Source organism: Zea mays, chromosome 8 (genome assembly GCF_902167145.1).
Source record: "Zea mays cultivar B73 chromosome 8, Zm-B73-REFERENCE-NAM-5.0, whole genome shotgun sequence".
Classification (NCBI taxonomy): Eukaryota; Viridiplantae; Streptophyta; class Magnoliopsida; order Poales; family Poaceae; genus Zea; species Zea mays.
In genome coordinates, this window is record NC_050103.1 from 122,565,655 (window position 1) to 122,581,067 (window position 15,413).

General features: G+C 45.7%; 1 protein-coding gene and 1 pseudogene across 1 annotated transcript; one reads left to right on the plus strand and one right to left on the minus strand.

Moving 5' to 3' along the window:
- Nucleotides 1-600: 600 nt before the first annotated feature.
- Nucleotides 601-2,613, minus strand: LOC103635804 (putative F-box/LRR-repeat protein At3g58880). The gene is made up of 3 exons (XM_008658185.3): nucleotides 1,671-2,613; nucleotides 1,446-1,571; nucleotides 601-1,366 (listed from the first exon to the last, which is right to left on the minus strand). The coding sequence occupies exons 1-3, from the start codon at nucleotides 2,577-2,579 to the stop codon at nucleotides 1,109-1,111; spliced, it is 1,293 nt and encodes a 430-aa protein (XP_008656407.1). The 5' UTR covers nucleotides 2,580-2,613; the 3' UTR covers nucleotides 601-1,108.
- On the plus strand, nucleotides 2,967-4,079 carry LOC103637230 (autophagy protein pseudogene; annotated as a pseudogene).

Sequence of the window (15,413 nt, forward strand, 5' to 3'; positions counted from 1 at the left end):
GTAGAAACCTAAGAGAACTACACATTAAATCATAGAGTTTCAATGTGGATCTCTTAGGTTTCTACACATAGTGTGTCACAATTTTCTCGAAACTTTTTCAAATTTTTATCACAGCCTCTACACATGATATCATGACACGTGGATAAGTTTCATGATTTTCTGACTTTGTTTGTGTTTTATACAATTTTTAAACATGTGGATGGCAAGTTCATGGCCATGTTTAGTGAGCATGTTGCTCGAAGTTTCTGGTCCGCTCCTGAAATCGGTCGTAACTTGTGCTAAATAACATTTGTATCAATTTTTACATGCACGATTATCCAAGTTTCGAGTGACTTGCAGTTCAAATCTAAATTTTCTGAAGAAATTCAAATAAACGAACTAAATCTACTAGCTATTGAAAACACTGTTATAATTGTCCCAAAATGGTACATGTAGGTTTATATAGTGTAGGAACACACCACAAAAAGTTTGATTGGGAAAATAAAAAAATAAAAATATGCTTTGCCGAGTGCCCACTGAAGACACTCGGTAAAGACTTTCTTTGCCAAGTGTCAGATATTTAACACTCGGCAAAGAGTATGATTTGCCGAGTGCCGGACTTCGGCCCTCGGCAAAGGCTGACGGCCGTCAGCTGTAGACGGCCACTAACGATCCTTTGCCGAGCGTCGTCTTTGCCGAGTGTTTGCCACTCGGCAAGCAGTATTTGCCGAGTGTCTCTATGTGCCGAGTGTCCAACACTCGGTAAACAAGCTCTTTACCGAGCGCAGGACTTTGCCGAGTGCGGCTCTTGGTAAAGTATTCTTTGTCGAGTGCCCGATAAAAAGCACTCAGCAAAACCGCTGACACTCGGCAAAGGCCCGGATTTCGATAGTGATATAATAGCACCAAATTCCCGGGTTGATAAAATCACAGTGTCTCTAGGAAAGAGAGATAACACAATGCAATTAAAGGTCAAATCAAAACCAAATATCAGACCAGAGACCTAAAACCACATTTGAAAAGGGGGTCGGCCGTCGACAGATCATGCACCTGCTCAGCACGCAGATCATCAAGTGATGAACCGGTGAATATTTTTGCTTTATGAGCTACGAACTCGAACCGTGCAGCCCTAGACGACGCCCTCTTCCTGCTGTTGAGCATGCAGCCTATGCTGTCTCGCCAACCAGGCTTTGCTTATAATTACCCATGACTCGAGCCTCATCGACTCCAGCGCTCTCGCGATCGATACGAAGAATTTGGCTACGTTGACGTGTGGCTTGCTGCCTAGGTACCCTCCTAGCACGACCCTCCTCAGACGGACGCATAGGGTGCCGATGTGCTTCCGGTATTTATGATACGATCCATTTCTCACACAAACACTTGATGCCTGATAAACCGGCCAAATCTAAAGAGAGAGAGAGAAAAAAAAAGAACTCATATGGACAGGGAAGAAGAAAAGAACTCACCTCGATGTACAGCTTCTCCAGGTGGGGAACGCACTTGAGCAAGTCAATCAGCGCATGCAACGAAATCCTCACACTAGACAAAGCTAGAAGCTTCACACTGTGCAGCACGCTAACAGTGGGTGATCCCTGATTAATTAATTGAAGCAGGGGATTAGAACGAACGAACCATGATAAAGGATTAATAGAACCATGCATGGTAGTGTAACAGTGCCTGTTAGCCTGTACCTGAAGATCCGTCGTGGCGCTGCTATACTTAAGTTTGGTGGCGTCGTCACAGAGTTTCCCAAAAACATCCAATCTTGGCGCGGAGACCACCGAGATATCCATGTGATTGGTTCCTTCGAACAGTAGCAATCTCTTCAGAGACGGCGTGTCCTCCAGAACGAGGTGTTGTAGCTTAGCACCTCTGCACCGGGAACGCACGCCGATGTTTTCTATGCTACAGGACGCTATCTGCAGTCGGGCAAACCCGTTGCTGTCGAGCAGGAGCAGGCTCCGCAGGGCAGGGGCGCCAGCGAGCATGGCATGCAGGGAGCCCTCGGAGATGGTGACGCCCGAGAGAGTCAGCTGCTGGAGACGCGGCAGGCGGACTGGCTGAGGGGAGGGCCTTGGGCCTTGGCACTGGTCGGAAACCCGAAGCCGCGGAAGCAGGCGACGCGGAGGGTGGACGAGAAGCGGTGCACCGATGGCGGCAGAAGCGGCCGCGTGGGCAAGGCCGACCAGTGATGAGGACGACGGCTGTGTGAGTTCAGTTCGAGCACCTGGAGGTTGTCTAGGCCCTAGGGCGGCTGCGGACCGAAGCCAGCCGTCCATCCAGTGGAGGTAGCCGAATCTGCTGGGGACCGAGAGGCGGCGTCCGGGGCCCGGGTGCGCCGAGAGCACGCGCCTGATCTGCTCGACGGGCATGTGCCGCCATTCAGGGCCGTCGGGATGGAGGTCCATGTTGAGAGGAGCGGAGCGCCAGATGTGGCGCCAGCGGGAGGAGAGCACCTGCGTGCGGGCGCCGGCTCTGGTGGGAAGGAGGGACACGATTTCACCGAGGACGTCGTCGGGGAGGCTGCTGATCCTGTCGGCGAGGCGCTGTTCCTCGTCCAATCTCCTCCTCTTCGACCTCGTAACGACTCCAATGCCCATGGCGGCGCCTGCGCGGTGAATGGTAGGCGTCGAGAGGTCTGTTTTTCAACGCCAATGGATAGGCTTGGACTTATTGAGTTGAGTTGGGCACATAGGACCCGCTCTAATCTAAAGTGGATTCGTTCGAGAAAACCTCTACCAACTATTAAGGCATTAGTGTAGACTGTCTCCACCTCCCTCACTTCGCGCGTGCCCCGCCTCTCCCTCTCCGCGAAATTCGACGTCAACCTGCATCCGCGAAACCTCCGCACACCATCCGCGTGTGCCCCTACCCCGCCCAACTGCTACCTCCGTGAAATCCCAACTGCTATCAGAATTCAGAAAGCGGGCGCGTACAACGTAAATACATGTGTGACGGCAACTCGTACGCCACGAAAGGTAGCTGCCTTCCCCGCTACGCCTACCCCACCCTTGGTCCCTATCGCTAACCCCCAGCGGCCGCGTGACACGGTCACTCGCGCAACCCGTTCTGCACCTCGACCCTTCCCATGGCAACGCTTGCCTCCGTGCCGACCCCACCAAACCCTAACCCCGTTTCCGGCGACCTGCCGTCGCTGCTGCTACAGCAGCAGGAGGAGGAAGAGGTGTCAGAGCCAGTCCCAGAGACGGCGCTGACGCCCCTCACCACCTCGATCGACCCCACCCCCTCCAGCGGCAAGGAGAGCGAGAGCGATGACTCCTTGTCCGTCTGGTCGACGCCCTCCTCCGCGCCCACACATGTCCTCGCCCCCTCCCCCGCGGCCAAGGACATCCTCCACATCTCCTTCAACCAGGACTACGGCTGCTTCGCAGCGGGCACCAAGTCGGGCTTCTGCATCTACAACTGTGACCCCTTCCGAGAGATCTTCCGCCGGGACCTCACCGCCGAGGGCGGAATCAGCGTCGGCGCCAGGGGAGGGGGTATCGGCGTCGAGATGTTGTTCCGCTGCAACATACTCGCGCTTGTCGGCGGCGGAGATAACCCCCACTACCCTCCCAACAAGGTCATGATCTGGGACGATCACCAGAGCCGCTGCATCGGGGAGCTCTCCTTCCGCTCCCCTGTCCGGGGCGTTCGTCTCCGGCGCGAGCGCATCATCGTGGTGCTCGAGAACAAAATCTTTGTCTACAACTTCACGGACCTTAAGCTGTTGTACCAGATCGACACTTTGAGCAACCCCAAGGGCCTCTGCGCCGTGTCACAGCAGCCCGGGTCTATTGTGCTTGTTTGCCCTGGTGCCCAGAAGGGGCTGGTTAGGTGGAACACTATAAGGCAAGGAAGACCAAGTTTATCAATGCACACACTTCCCGCATCGCGTGCTTTGCGTTGTCGCGGGATGGGAGGCTCATTGCGACTGCTAGCATCAAGGGGACTCTTGTTAGAATCTACAATGCAGCTGAAGGCAATCTCCTGCAGGAAGTAAGCTTTCTTTCACGCGCTCGTAGCTGTATTGTATACATGTACGTTCTGTTGGGTGACGTTGCAACTAATAAAAACTGATTTTGTCGAGTATGACGCAATCAAATGTTTTACTATTTTCTTTTGATAAGGAATTGAAGATTGTATCATGCCAGACTGCCAGCTCGCATGTTTAGCTTCCGAGCAAACTTTCTCCAGACCCCAAGGAAATATAAGATCCGATCAGATATGTGCCGATGCTCATCCCAGCGTACTCCTGTTGCAACATACGGGCACACACCTAGTTGTATTATTATGACTCCCTTCCTTGCCGCTAAGCTTTTGCTGTTTTCGCTGGGCTGACAAAACGAGTTAGTTTTCGCAGCAAATGAGGCTTCGTCTAAAATAACTTTTATTTCGATTGGTTTAAAAATGGTAAAGCGGTTTAAAATCTAGACACCCATACAAAAGATATCCCCAATCAATACTAATATTAAATTATTTAGGATCAATTCAATAAAAAACCGTTACCAAATATCTTTAGTATCGGTTCTACCAAAAATAGTACTGATAACTACATTACCATAGATCACCAGATCCGCTCCCTTCCCTCTCATCAGCAGATTAGGCGCAAGGAGGTGTTGAAGACCCGTCTCCCTTCCTACAAGCACGATAGAGAGCACACGAGACACATGATATAGGGTTGGGCTTCTGGCCTCTTTCTCTTCTTCTTTATTACGAGGGCGTACATGTTCCTTTATATAGAGACTTGAGACCCCTCAGGGGTATAAGTGGTATTCGCCCACATAACCCTACTAGGGTTTCTTAACAGTACTAAAGCTTAAATCTTTAGCACCACTTGAAAACACCAACCGGTACTAAAGATCCCGCTCAAAAATCTGAGACACATCAAGTACATCTGATTGAGCGATGTATGACTAAAATTTCTAGCCTTTATTCAATTGGTAAGGTCTCTTTGCTTACTAATAGAATCCAAAGTTGTGATGTCTTCTATGCCAAAAAGACTTTCATGCATTATATTATATATCTTCAGGTTACTTTGGGTAAAACTTTATGCACGAGGAGAGAGCAGAAAATTAACTTATATGTGTTTAATTGTATTTCAATTTAATTTCCCAGATTGACCAAGCACTATAGAGCTTGATACAACTGATACGGCCATTTGGCGATATATATGATGCCACACAACACAATCAAATAAAATATATAACCAAACAAAATTGTTTACAAAGGTTGCACAATAATGTGACTTCAGGGGCTTGAACAACTCACTACAATCCACGTGAGTACAAGCTCTAGTGTATCTAGCGTCAACGCGTGTGTGGCCATCTAGGCTACGACAACCCAACAAGCCTTCGTAACAAGCTCAACAGACGCAATTGTGACTCGATAGTCGGGGTACAAGACAAGTCCACACAATGTGCGCAACATGCGCAATTGTGGCTCGATGATCACGACAGACGAACAATGCTTATAGGGCATATAAAAAATACACAACTCGGTGATGGCGAACTGTCTCAACGGGAGCGGTCCAATTAAGCGAGAGAGTGACACAACAATCACATGACGCAGCCAAGTTCGTACAACATAAATACTGCGTCGTATTGCCAGGGCGCAGCCAATGCTTAGCCAATGTCATAACTCAATCGATTAACAACGCAGCCTGATCAGCATGTCCGAGTACCCACTATACAATTTAATCGCTCGACGTGAGTTCATAAGCTCAACATAATATAAATATTTAGAGTGGTTTAAGTATACACAATATATACTTTACATGCATTTTAATATTTTTCTGCTAAATATCTGCTACGAGAAATAAAAGCAGAAAAATAAACACCAAAATTAACGCATGAGCATAACACATCAGGTGTAAAAGTCATTTTCCATATTTAAGCATGCATTTTCTACTTAGTTATTTGTGGTAGAAAATAATTAATTAAGATAGAAACCGTAATAAAAAAACTTATTAATTAATTTTTTCAGCCGTCATAATGCTAACCGCATGCTTTTTTATGTCACATTTCTTAGTCGCAACAAGCACCATACTGGGTAGCGTGTGCGTGCTCCATTCATATAACTGTGTAGCAACCACTTTAACTGCAAGCATGTAGGCGCTATACGATATCCATGCATCCAGATTGACCTGATCACCGCATGTCCCGTTCTGAGGCCAAGATGGCCGGCCTCGCGATGGCTGCTCACAGTGAGCCATGCCCTTCCGACGCCTTTGGGGCTTCTATCCCTTGCAATGCGCTAGCAGTTATTGATAGGATTCATTGGGCCCCCACGTGGTCAAAGGGCGATCCGAGAACCACGCCCCTCAGCCAGGCGCGCCCCCTACGTAGGTGGCTAGGTGCAGCATCAGCAAAGCACAATGATGTGGCCTCCACACGGGCGCTTCTATCGCGTCACGTGCCCGGGGACTCCACTGCACGGTGACGCGTGACCTAGCGCGCCCACCGCCGATGGCAAGCAGAGACCGGTTAGTGTAGAATCTGTTGTATTGTAACTCAGTGAAAACGAGATTCGAGAGAATAGTGCAAATGACAGTTGTAGATCTTTATTGCAGAGATTCTGGTTTATATACATGTGGATACAGTGTCTCCCAAGGGGTGTGTCCTTTGGGAGAAAACTGTCAGGCGAGAGGGTTGATCACATGACAATATTTTGTAACACTCCTCCTTGATCAATCCAAGTCCACTAGATCATCTACAAGTTGTCTTCTAATATATCATCTCCTCAAAAACTCTGTGGGAAAAATAAGGAGTGCACAATGTCTTTTGGATTATGAGTAAAACTCATATTGAACTCCAAAAGAAAATATGCTTGTAATCATCATGTATAAAAACCCCCATGGGGAAAAATCAATGATGAAGCATATAGCTTAGTCAATATTACCTCATTAAAAACTTTGGATGAGAAAACCTCAATAAGGCAAAACTCATACAAAGAAAAGAGTGTAATATGATGGACAAAACAAGTCAAATATCACGGAGAATTTCTCCCCTGATTATTGCAATCACTTAAGTCTTCTCATACCAACCACTTTAACACATTTCTGAAACGTGGAGCATCGTAGAGATGTTGTGAATAGATCTGCAAGATTATCACAAGACTTTGTTTGCAAGATGTTAATATTTCCATTTTCCTGTTTCCATCTGAACAACACAAGCTCAATTATCCTTATAGATAATTATCGGTGATTCAATCGAATCATGGTACGTTGTTCTCCAATGGACCTCTAGCCCAAAGAACAATAATATATGTCTATAGACATCATCTAAAAAACCCCAGTGGGGAAAACAAATGATGAGACATATAACTCAGGCTAATATTTTTTTCCAAGATAATCGTGTCAGAAAATCTGGGAAATCAACATATGAGCCGAGTCTCCTTAAAAACCCAATGGGAAAAATAAGGAGAATAATCACGATCTATTGTTGATCATTTAAACTCTTATGAGATAAACTCATAACCTAGTTCAAATACAACAATAGCTATGTCATAATGTATCATCCTCGAAAAACCTCTATGGGAAAATAGATGATACGACATAGGCCTTGTGTTGATGTTGCCTCGTTACAAACTTTGAATGAGAAACCCAAATAGGTGAAAACTCATGCAAAGAAAAGAGTGCAACATGATGTACATACAAGTTCTTCCGATCAAAAGGGAAACTCCCCCTGATCTTTACAAAACACTAAGTCATCTCATACATACTCTCAAACACATTTAAAATGTGGAGTAAGGTAGAGACTTAGTTCGTAACTTGTTTTTCATCTAAACAACACAAAGTAATATTATCTTTATAGATAATTGAAAGGGAATTAGGCTTACACCTATTTCCTAATTGATTTTGGTGGTTGAATTGCCCAACACAAATAATTGAACTAACTAGTTTGCTCTAGTCTATAAGTTCTACAGGTGCCAAAGGTTCACAATAAGCCAATAAAAAGACCAAGAAAAGGGTTCAAACAAGAGAGCAAAAGACAACCCGGAAGGCACCCTGGTCTGGCGCACCGGACTGTCCGGTGTGCCACCGGATAGTGTCCGGTGTGCCACCGGACAGTGTCCGGTGCACCAGGGAACTCGACGCCCAACTCTTCACCTTTGGGAATTTTCAGAGGAGCTCCGCTATAATTCACCGGACTGTCCGGTGCACCACCAGACATTGTCCAGTGCCCCAAGGGAGAGCAACTCTAAACTCGCCAGCTTCAGGAATCCGCTCCGCTATAATTCACCGGACTGTCCGGTGAGTCACCGGACAGTGTCCGATGCACACCGGACTGTCCGGTGTGACAGCGGAGCAACGACTACTTCGCGCGCAACGGTCGACTGCAACGCATTAAATGTGCGCCTGCGCGCGCAGAGGAGCAGAGCACGCGCGGGTGGCACACCGGACAGCCAGGCGGGCCCACAAGTCAGAGCTCCAACGGTCGGAACCCAACGGCCAGGTGACGTGGCTGGCGCACCGGACAGTGTCCGGTGGCGCACCAGACTGTCCGGTGCGCCCGTCGACAGCAGCCTCCACCAACGGTCAAGTTTGGTGGTTGGGGCTATAAATACCCCAACCACCCCCCACATTCAAGTCATCCAAGTTTCTACACTTCTACACCTTACAAGAGCTATAGCATTCAATACTAGACACACCAAATAGATCAAATCCTCTCCCAATTCCACACAAGGCTTTAGTGATTAGTGAGAGAGATTTGTTGTGTTCTTTTGAGCTCTTGCGCTTGGATTGCTTCTTTCTCTCATTCTTTCTTGCGATCAACTCAATTGTAACCGAGGCAAGAGACACCAAATGTGTGGTGGTCCTTGCAGGGAAGTTTGGTTCCGGTTTGATTGAGAAAGAGAAGCTCACTCGGTCCGAGGGACCGTTTGAGAGAGGGAAAGGGTTGAAAGAGACCCGGTCTTTGTGACCACCTCAACAGGGAGTAGGTTTGCAAGAACCGAACCTCGGTAAAACAAATCCTTGTGTCTCACTCCTTATTCGCTCACGATTTGTTTTGCACCCTCTCTCTCGGAATCGTTTCTATTTCTAACGCTAACCCAACTTGTAGTTGTGATTAAGTTGTTAAATTTCATATTCGCCCTATTCACCCCCCCTCTAGGCGACTTTCAATTGGTATCAGAGCCCGGTGCTTCATTAGAGCCTAACCGCTCGAAGTGATGTCGGGAGATCACGCTAAGAAGGAGATGGTGACCGGCGAGAAGCCCACTACAAGCCACGGGAAGGCTCCATCGGGAGAGTCCTACAACAAAGGGAAGGGGAAGGAAAAGGAATCCCCTTCACACAAGTCGCGTCGGAGCGGTGACAAGAAGAAGAAGATGAGGAAGGTGGTCTACTACAAGACTGACTCCTCGTCGCCATCCACCTCCGGCTCCGACACGCCGCCCGTAACTTCTAAGCGCCATGAGCGCAAGAAGTTTAGTAAGATCCCTTACGCTACCCTCGCATTCCTAAACATACGCCATTACTTTCCATCCCATTGGGAAAACCACCAACGTTTGATGGTGAAGATTATGCTAGGTGGAGTGATTTGATGCAATTTCACCTAACCTCACTCCACAAAAGTATATGGGATGTTGTTGAGTTTGGTGTACAGGTACCATCCGTAGGGGATGATGATTATGATGAGGACGAAGTGGCCCAAATCCAACACTTCAACTCCCAAGCCACAACTATACTCCTCGCCTCTCTAAGTCGAGAGGAGTATAATAAGGTGCAAGGATTGAAGAGTGCTAAGGAGATTTGGGACGTGCTAAAGACCGCGCATGAAGGAGACGAGGTGACCAAAATCACCAAGTGAGAAACGATCGAGGGAGAGCTCGGTCGCTTCCGACTTCGCCAAGGGGAGGAGCCACAAGAAATGTACAACCGGCTCAAAACCTTGGTGAACCAAGTGTGCAACCTCGAGAGTAAGAAATGGGATGACCATGAGATGGTTAAGGTTATTCTAAGATCCCTCGTTTTTCTTAACCCTACGCAAGTTCAATTAATTCGAGGAAATCCTAGATATACACTAATGTCTCCTGAGGAGGTAATAGGGAATTTTGTGAGCTTTGAATTGATGATCAAAGGCTCAAAGAAAATCAACGAGCTAGATGGCCCCTCCACATCCGAAGCACAACCGGTTGCATTCAAGGCAACGAAGGAGAAGAAGGAGGAGTCTACATCGAGTAGAACACCCATCGATGCCTCCAAGCTCGACAACGAGGAAATGGCGCTCATCATCAAGAGCTTCCGCCAAATCCTCAAGCAAAGGAGGGGGAAGGACTACAAATCCCACTCCAAGAAAGTGTGCTACAAATGTGGTAAGCCCGGTCATTTTATTGCAAAATATCCATTATCTAGTGATAGTGACAGGGGCGACGACAAGAAGTGGAGAAGAAATGAGAAGAAGAGATACTACAAGAAGAAGGGCGGCGATGCCCATGTTTGCCGGGAGTGGGACTCCGACGAGAGCTCCATCGACGCCTCCTCCGATGAGGACGCCGCAAACATCGCCGTCACCAAGGGTCTTCTCTTCCCCAACGTCGGCCACAAGTGCCTCATGGCAAAAGACGACAAAAGGAAGAAGGTAAAATCAAGATCATCCACTAAATATAAAACCTCTAGTGGTGAGGATAATGCTAGTAATGAGGAGGATAACTTGCGCATCCTTTTTGCCAACCTAAACATGCAACAAAAGGAGAAATTAAATGAATTGATTAGTGCTATTCATGAGAAGGATGATCTCTTGGACACCCAAGAGGACTTCCTTATTAAAGAAAACAAGAAGCATGTTAAGGTTAAAAATGCTTACGCTCTAGAAGTAGAAAAGTGTGAAAAACTATCTAGTGAGCTAAACACTTGCCATGATGTTATTACCAACCTTAGAAATGAGAATGCAAATTTAATTGCTAAGGTTGATTCAAATGCTTGTGATGTTTCAATTCCAAATCTTAGAAATGATAATGTTGATTTACTTGCTAAGATTGAAGAATTGAATATCTCTCTTGCTAGCCTTAGATTTGAAAATGAAAAATTGCTTGCTAAGGCTAAGGAATTAGATGTTTGCAATGCTTCCATTTCCGACCTTAGAAGTAGAAATGATATATTACATGCTAAGGTTGTAGAATTAAAATCTTGCAAACCCTCTACATCTACCGTTGAACATACTTCTATCTGCACTAGATGTAGAGATATTAACATTGATGCTATTCATGATCACATGGCTTTAATTAAACAACAAAATGATCATATAGCAAAATTAGATGCTAAAATTGCCGAGCATGACTTAGAAAACGAAAAATTTAAATTTGCTAGAAGCATGCTCTATAGAGGGAGACACCCTGGCATCAAGGATGGCATTGGCTTCCAAAGGGGAGACAATGTCAAACTTAATGCCCCTCCTAAAAGATTGTCTAATTTTTTTAAGGGCAAGGCTCCCATGCCTCAGGATAACGAGGGTTACATTTTGTACCCTGCCGGTTATCCCGAGAGCAAAATTAGGAGAATTCATTCTAGGAAGTCTCACTCTGGCCCTAACCATGCTTTTATGTATAAGGGTGAGACATATAGTTATAGACAATCAATCCATGCAAAATTGCCTAAGAAGAAAACCCCTAAGGCATCAAATGATTCTAACATTTCATTTAAGACCTTTGATGCCTCTTATGTTTTAACTAACAAATCCGGCAAGGTAGTTGCCAAATATGTTGGGGGCAAGCACAAGGGGTCAAAGCCTTGTGTTTGGGTACCCAAAGTTCTTGTGTCTAATGTCAAAGGACCCAAAACCATTTGGGTACCTAAAATCAAGAACTAAACTTGTTTTGTAGGTTTATGCATCCGGGGGCTCAAGTTGGATCATCGATAGCGGGTGCACAAATCACATGACAGGGGAGAAGAAGATGTTCTCCTATGAGAAAAACCAAGATCCCCAACGAGCTATCACATTCGGGGATGGAAATCAAGGTTTGGTCAAAGGATTGGGTAAAATTGCTATATCTCCTGACCATTCAATTTCCAATGTTTTTCTTGTAGATTCTTTAGATTACAATTTGCTTTTCGTATCTCAATTATGCAAAATGGGCTACAACTATCTTTTCACAGATGTAGGTGTGACTGTCTTTAGAAGGAGTGATGATTCAATAGCATTTAAGGGAGTGTTAGAGGGTCAGCTATACTTAGTAGATTTTGATAGAGCTGAACTCGACACTTGCTTAATTGCTAAGACTAACATGGGTTGGCTCTGGCATCGCCGACTAGCACATGTTGGAATGAAGAATCTTCATAAGCTTCTAAAGGGAGAACACATTTTGGGACTAACAAATGTTCATTTTGAGAAAGACAGGGTTTGTAGCGCATGTCAGGTAGAGAAGCAAGTTGGTGTTCATCATCCACACAAGAACATCATGACGACTGACAGGCCACTGGAGCTCCTACACATGGACCTATTCGGCCCGATAGCTTACATAAGCATCGGCGGGAGTAAGTACTGTCTAGTTATTGTGGATGATTATTCTCGCTTCACTTGGGTGTTCTTTTTCCAGGAAAAATCTCATACCCAAGAAACCTTAAAGGGATTCTTGAGACGGGCTCAAAATGAGTTCGGCTTAAGGATCATGAAAATTAGAAGCGACAATGGGACGGAGTTCAAGAACTCTCAAATTGAAGGCTTCCTTGAGGAGGAGGGCATCAAGCATGAGTTTTCTTCTCCCTACACGCCACAACAAAATGGTGTAGTGGAGAGAAAGAATAGAACTCTATTGGACATGGCAAGAACCATGCTTGATGAGTACAAGACTTCGGATCGGTTTTGGGCCGAGGCGGTCAACACCGCCTGCTACGCCATCAATCGGTTGTATCTACACTGAATCCTCAAGAAGACATCATATGAACTCCTTACTGGTAAAAAGCCCAATATTTCATATTTTAGAGTCTTTGGTAGCAAATGCTTTATTTTGTTAAAAGAGGTAGAAAATCTAAATTTGCTCCTAAGACTGTAGAAGGCTTTTTACTAGGATATGATTCAAACACAAGGGCATATAGAGTCTTTAACAAGTCCTCAGGACTAGTTGAAGTTTCTTGTGACGTTGTGTTTGATGAAACTAACGGCTCTCAAGTAGAGCAAGTTGATCTTGATGAGATAGGTGATGAAGAGGCTCCGTGCATCGCGCTAAGGAACATGTCCATTGGGGATGTGTGTCCTAAGGAATCCAAAGAGCCTCCAAATGCACAAGATCAACCATCCTCCTCCACGCAAGCATCTCCACCAACTCAAAATGAGGATGAAGCTCAAGTTGATGAAGTAGAAGATCAAAGAGATGAGCCACCTCAAGATGACGGCAATGATCAAGGGGGAGATGCAAATGATCAAGACAAGAAGGATGAAGAACCAAGGCCGCCACACCCAAGAGTCCACCAAGCAATACAACGAGATCACCCCGTCGACACCATCCTCGGCGACATTCATAAGGGGGTAACCACTAGATCTCGGGTTACACATTTTTGTGAGCATTACTCTTTTGTTTCCTCTATTGAGCCACACAGGGTAGAGGAAGCACTATAAGATTCGGATTGGGTGGTGGCGATGCAAGAGGAACTCAACAATTTCACTAGGAACGAGGTATGGCATTTGGTTCCATGTCCTAATCAAAATGTTGTAGGAACCAAGTGGGTCTTCCGCAACAAGCAAGACGAGCATGGTGTGGTGACAAGGAACAAAGCCTGACATGTGGCCAAAGGATATTCACAAGTCGAAGGTTTGGATTTCAGTGAAACCTATGCACCCGTAGCTAGGCTTGAGTCAATTCATATATTACTTGCCTATGCTACTTACCATGGCTTTAAGCTTTACCAAATGGACGTGAAAAGTGCCTTCCTCAATGGACCAATCAAGGAAGAGGTCTATGTTGAGCAACCTCCCGACTTTAAAGATAGTGAGTACCCTAACCATGTTTATAAACTCTCTAAGGCACTTTATGGGCTCAAGCAAGCCCCAAGAGCATGGTATGAATGCCTTAGAGATTTCCTTATCACTAATGGTTTCAAAGTCGGAAAAGCCGATCCTACCTTATTTACTAAAACTCTTGACAATGATTTGTTCGTATGCCAAATTTATGTTGATGATATTATATTTGGGTCTACTAACGAATCTACTTGTGAGGAATTTAGTAGGATCATGACTCAAAAATTCGAGAAGTCGATGATGGGGGAGTTGAAGTACTTCTTAGGATTTCAAGTGAAGCAACTCCAAGAGGGCACCTTCATTAGCCAAACGAACTATATTCAAGACATTCTAAACAAGTTTGGGATGAAGGATGCCAAGCCCATCAAGACACCCATGGGAACCAATGGGCATCTCGACCTCGACACGGGAGGTAAATCCGTAGATCAAAAGGTATACCGGTCGACGATAGGCTCTTTACTATATTTATGTGCATCTCGACCGGACATTATGCTTTCTGTATGCATGTGTGCAAGATTCCAAGCCGACCCTAAGGAAGCTCACCTTATGGCCGTAAAACGAATCTTGAGATATCTAGTTCATACTCCTAAGTTTGGACTTTGGTATCCTAGGGGATCCACATTTGATTTAATTGGTTATTCGGATGCCGATGGGCGGGGTGTAAACTTAATAGAAAGAGCACATCGGGGACTTGCCAGTTCTTGGGAAGATCCTTGGTGTCTTGGGCTTCGAAGAAGCAAAATTCCGTAGCTCTTTCTACCGCCGAAGCCGAGTATATTGCCGCAGGTCATTGTTGCGCGCAATTACTTTGGATGAGGCAAACCCTTAGGGACTATGATTACAAATTAACCAAAGTTCCTCTTCTATGTGATAATGAGAGTGCAATCCGCATGGTGGATAATCCCGTTGAGCATAGCCGCACTAAACACATAGCCATTCGGTATCATTTTCTAAGGGATCACCAACAAAAGGGAGATATCGAGATTGCATATATTAACACTAAGGAACAATTAGCCGATATCTTTACCAAGCCACTAGATGAACAAACTTTTAACAAACTTAGGCATGAGCTAAATATTCTTGATTCTAGGAACTTCTTTTGATGTCTTGCATACATAGCTCATAAATATACCTTTGATCATGTCTCTTTTATATAACTATGACTAATGTGTCTTCAAGTGAATTTCAAACCAAGTCATAGGTGTATTGAAAGGGAATTGGAGTCTTCGACGAAGACAAGGCTTCCACTCCACTCCATCACTCATCCTTCGCCGTCGCTCCGAGCAACTCTCCGACTTGGTATAATCTTCACTCATATGTCTTTTACTAAAGGGGGAGAAAGTAGTTACAAGGGCTTATATTTCACTCAAAGTATCCGTTTTTGGCGATTCATGCCAAAGGGGGAGAAAGTATTAGCCCAAAGCAAAAGGACCACACCACCACCCTTATTTTAAAAAGAGTTTTTCAAATTGGTAT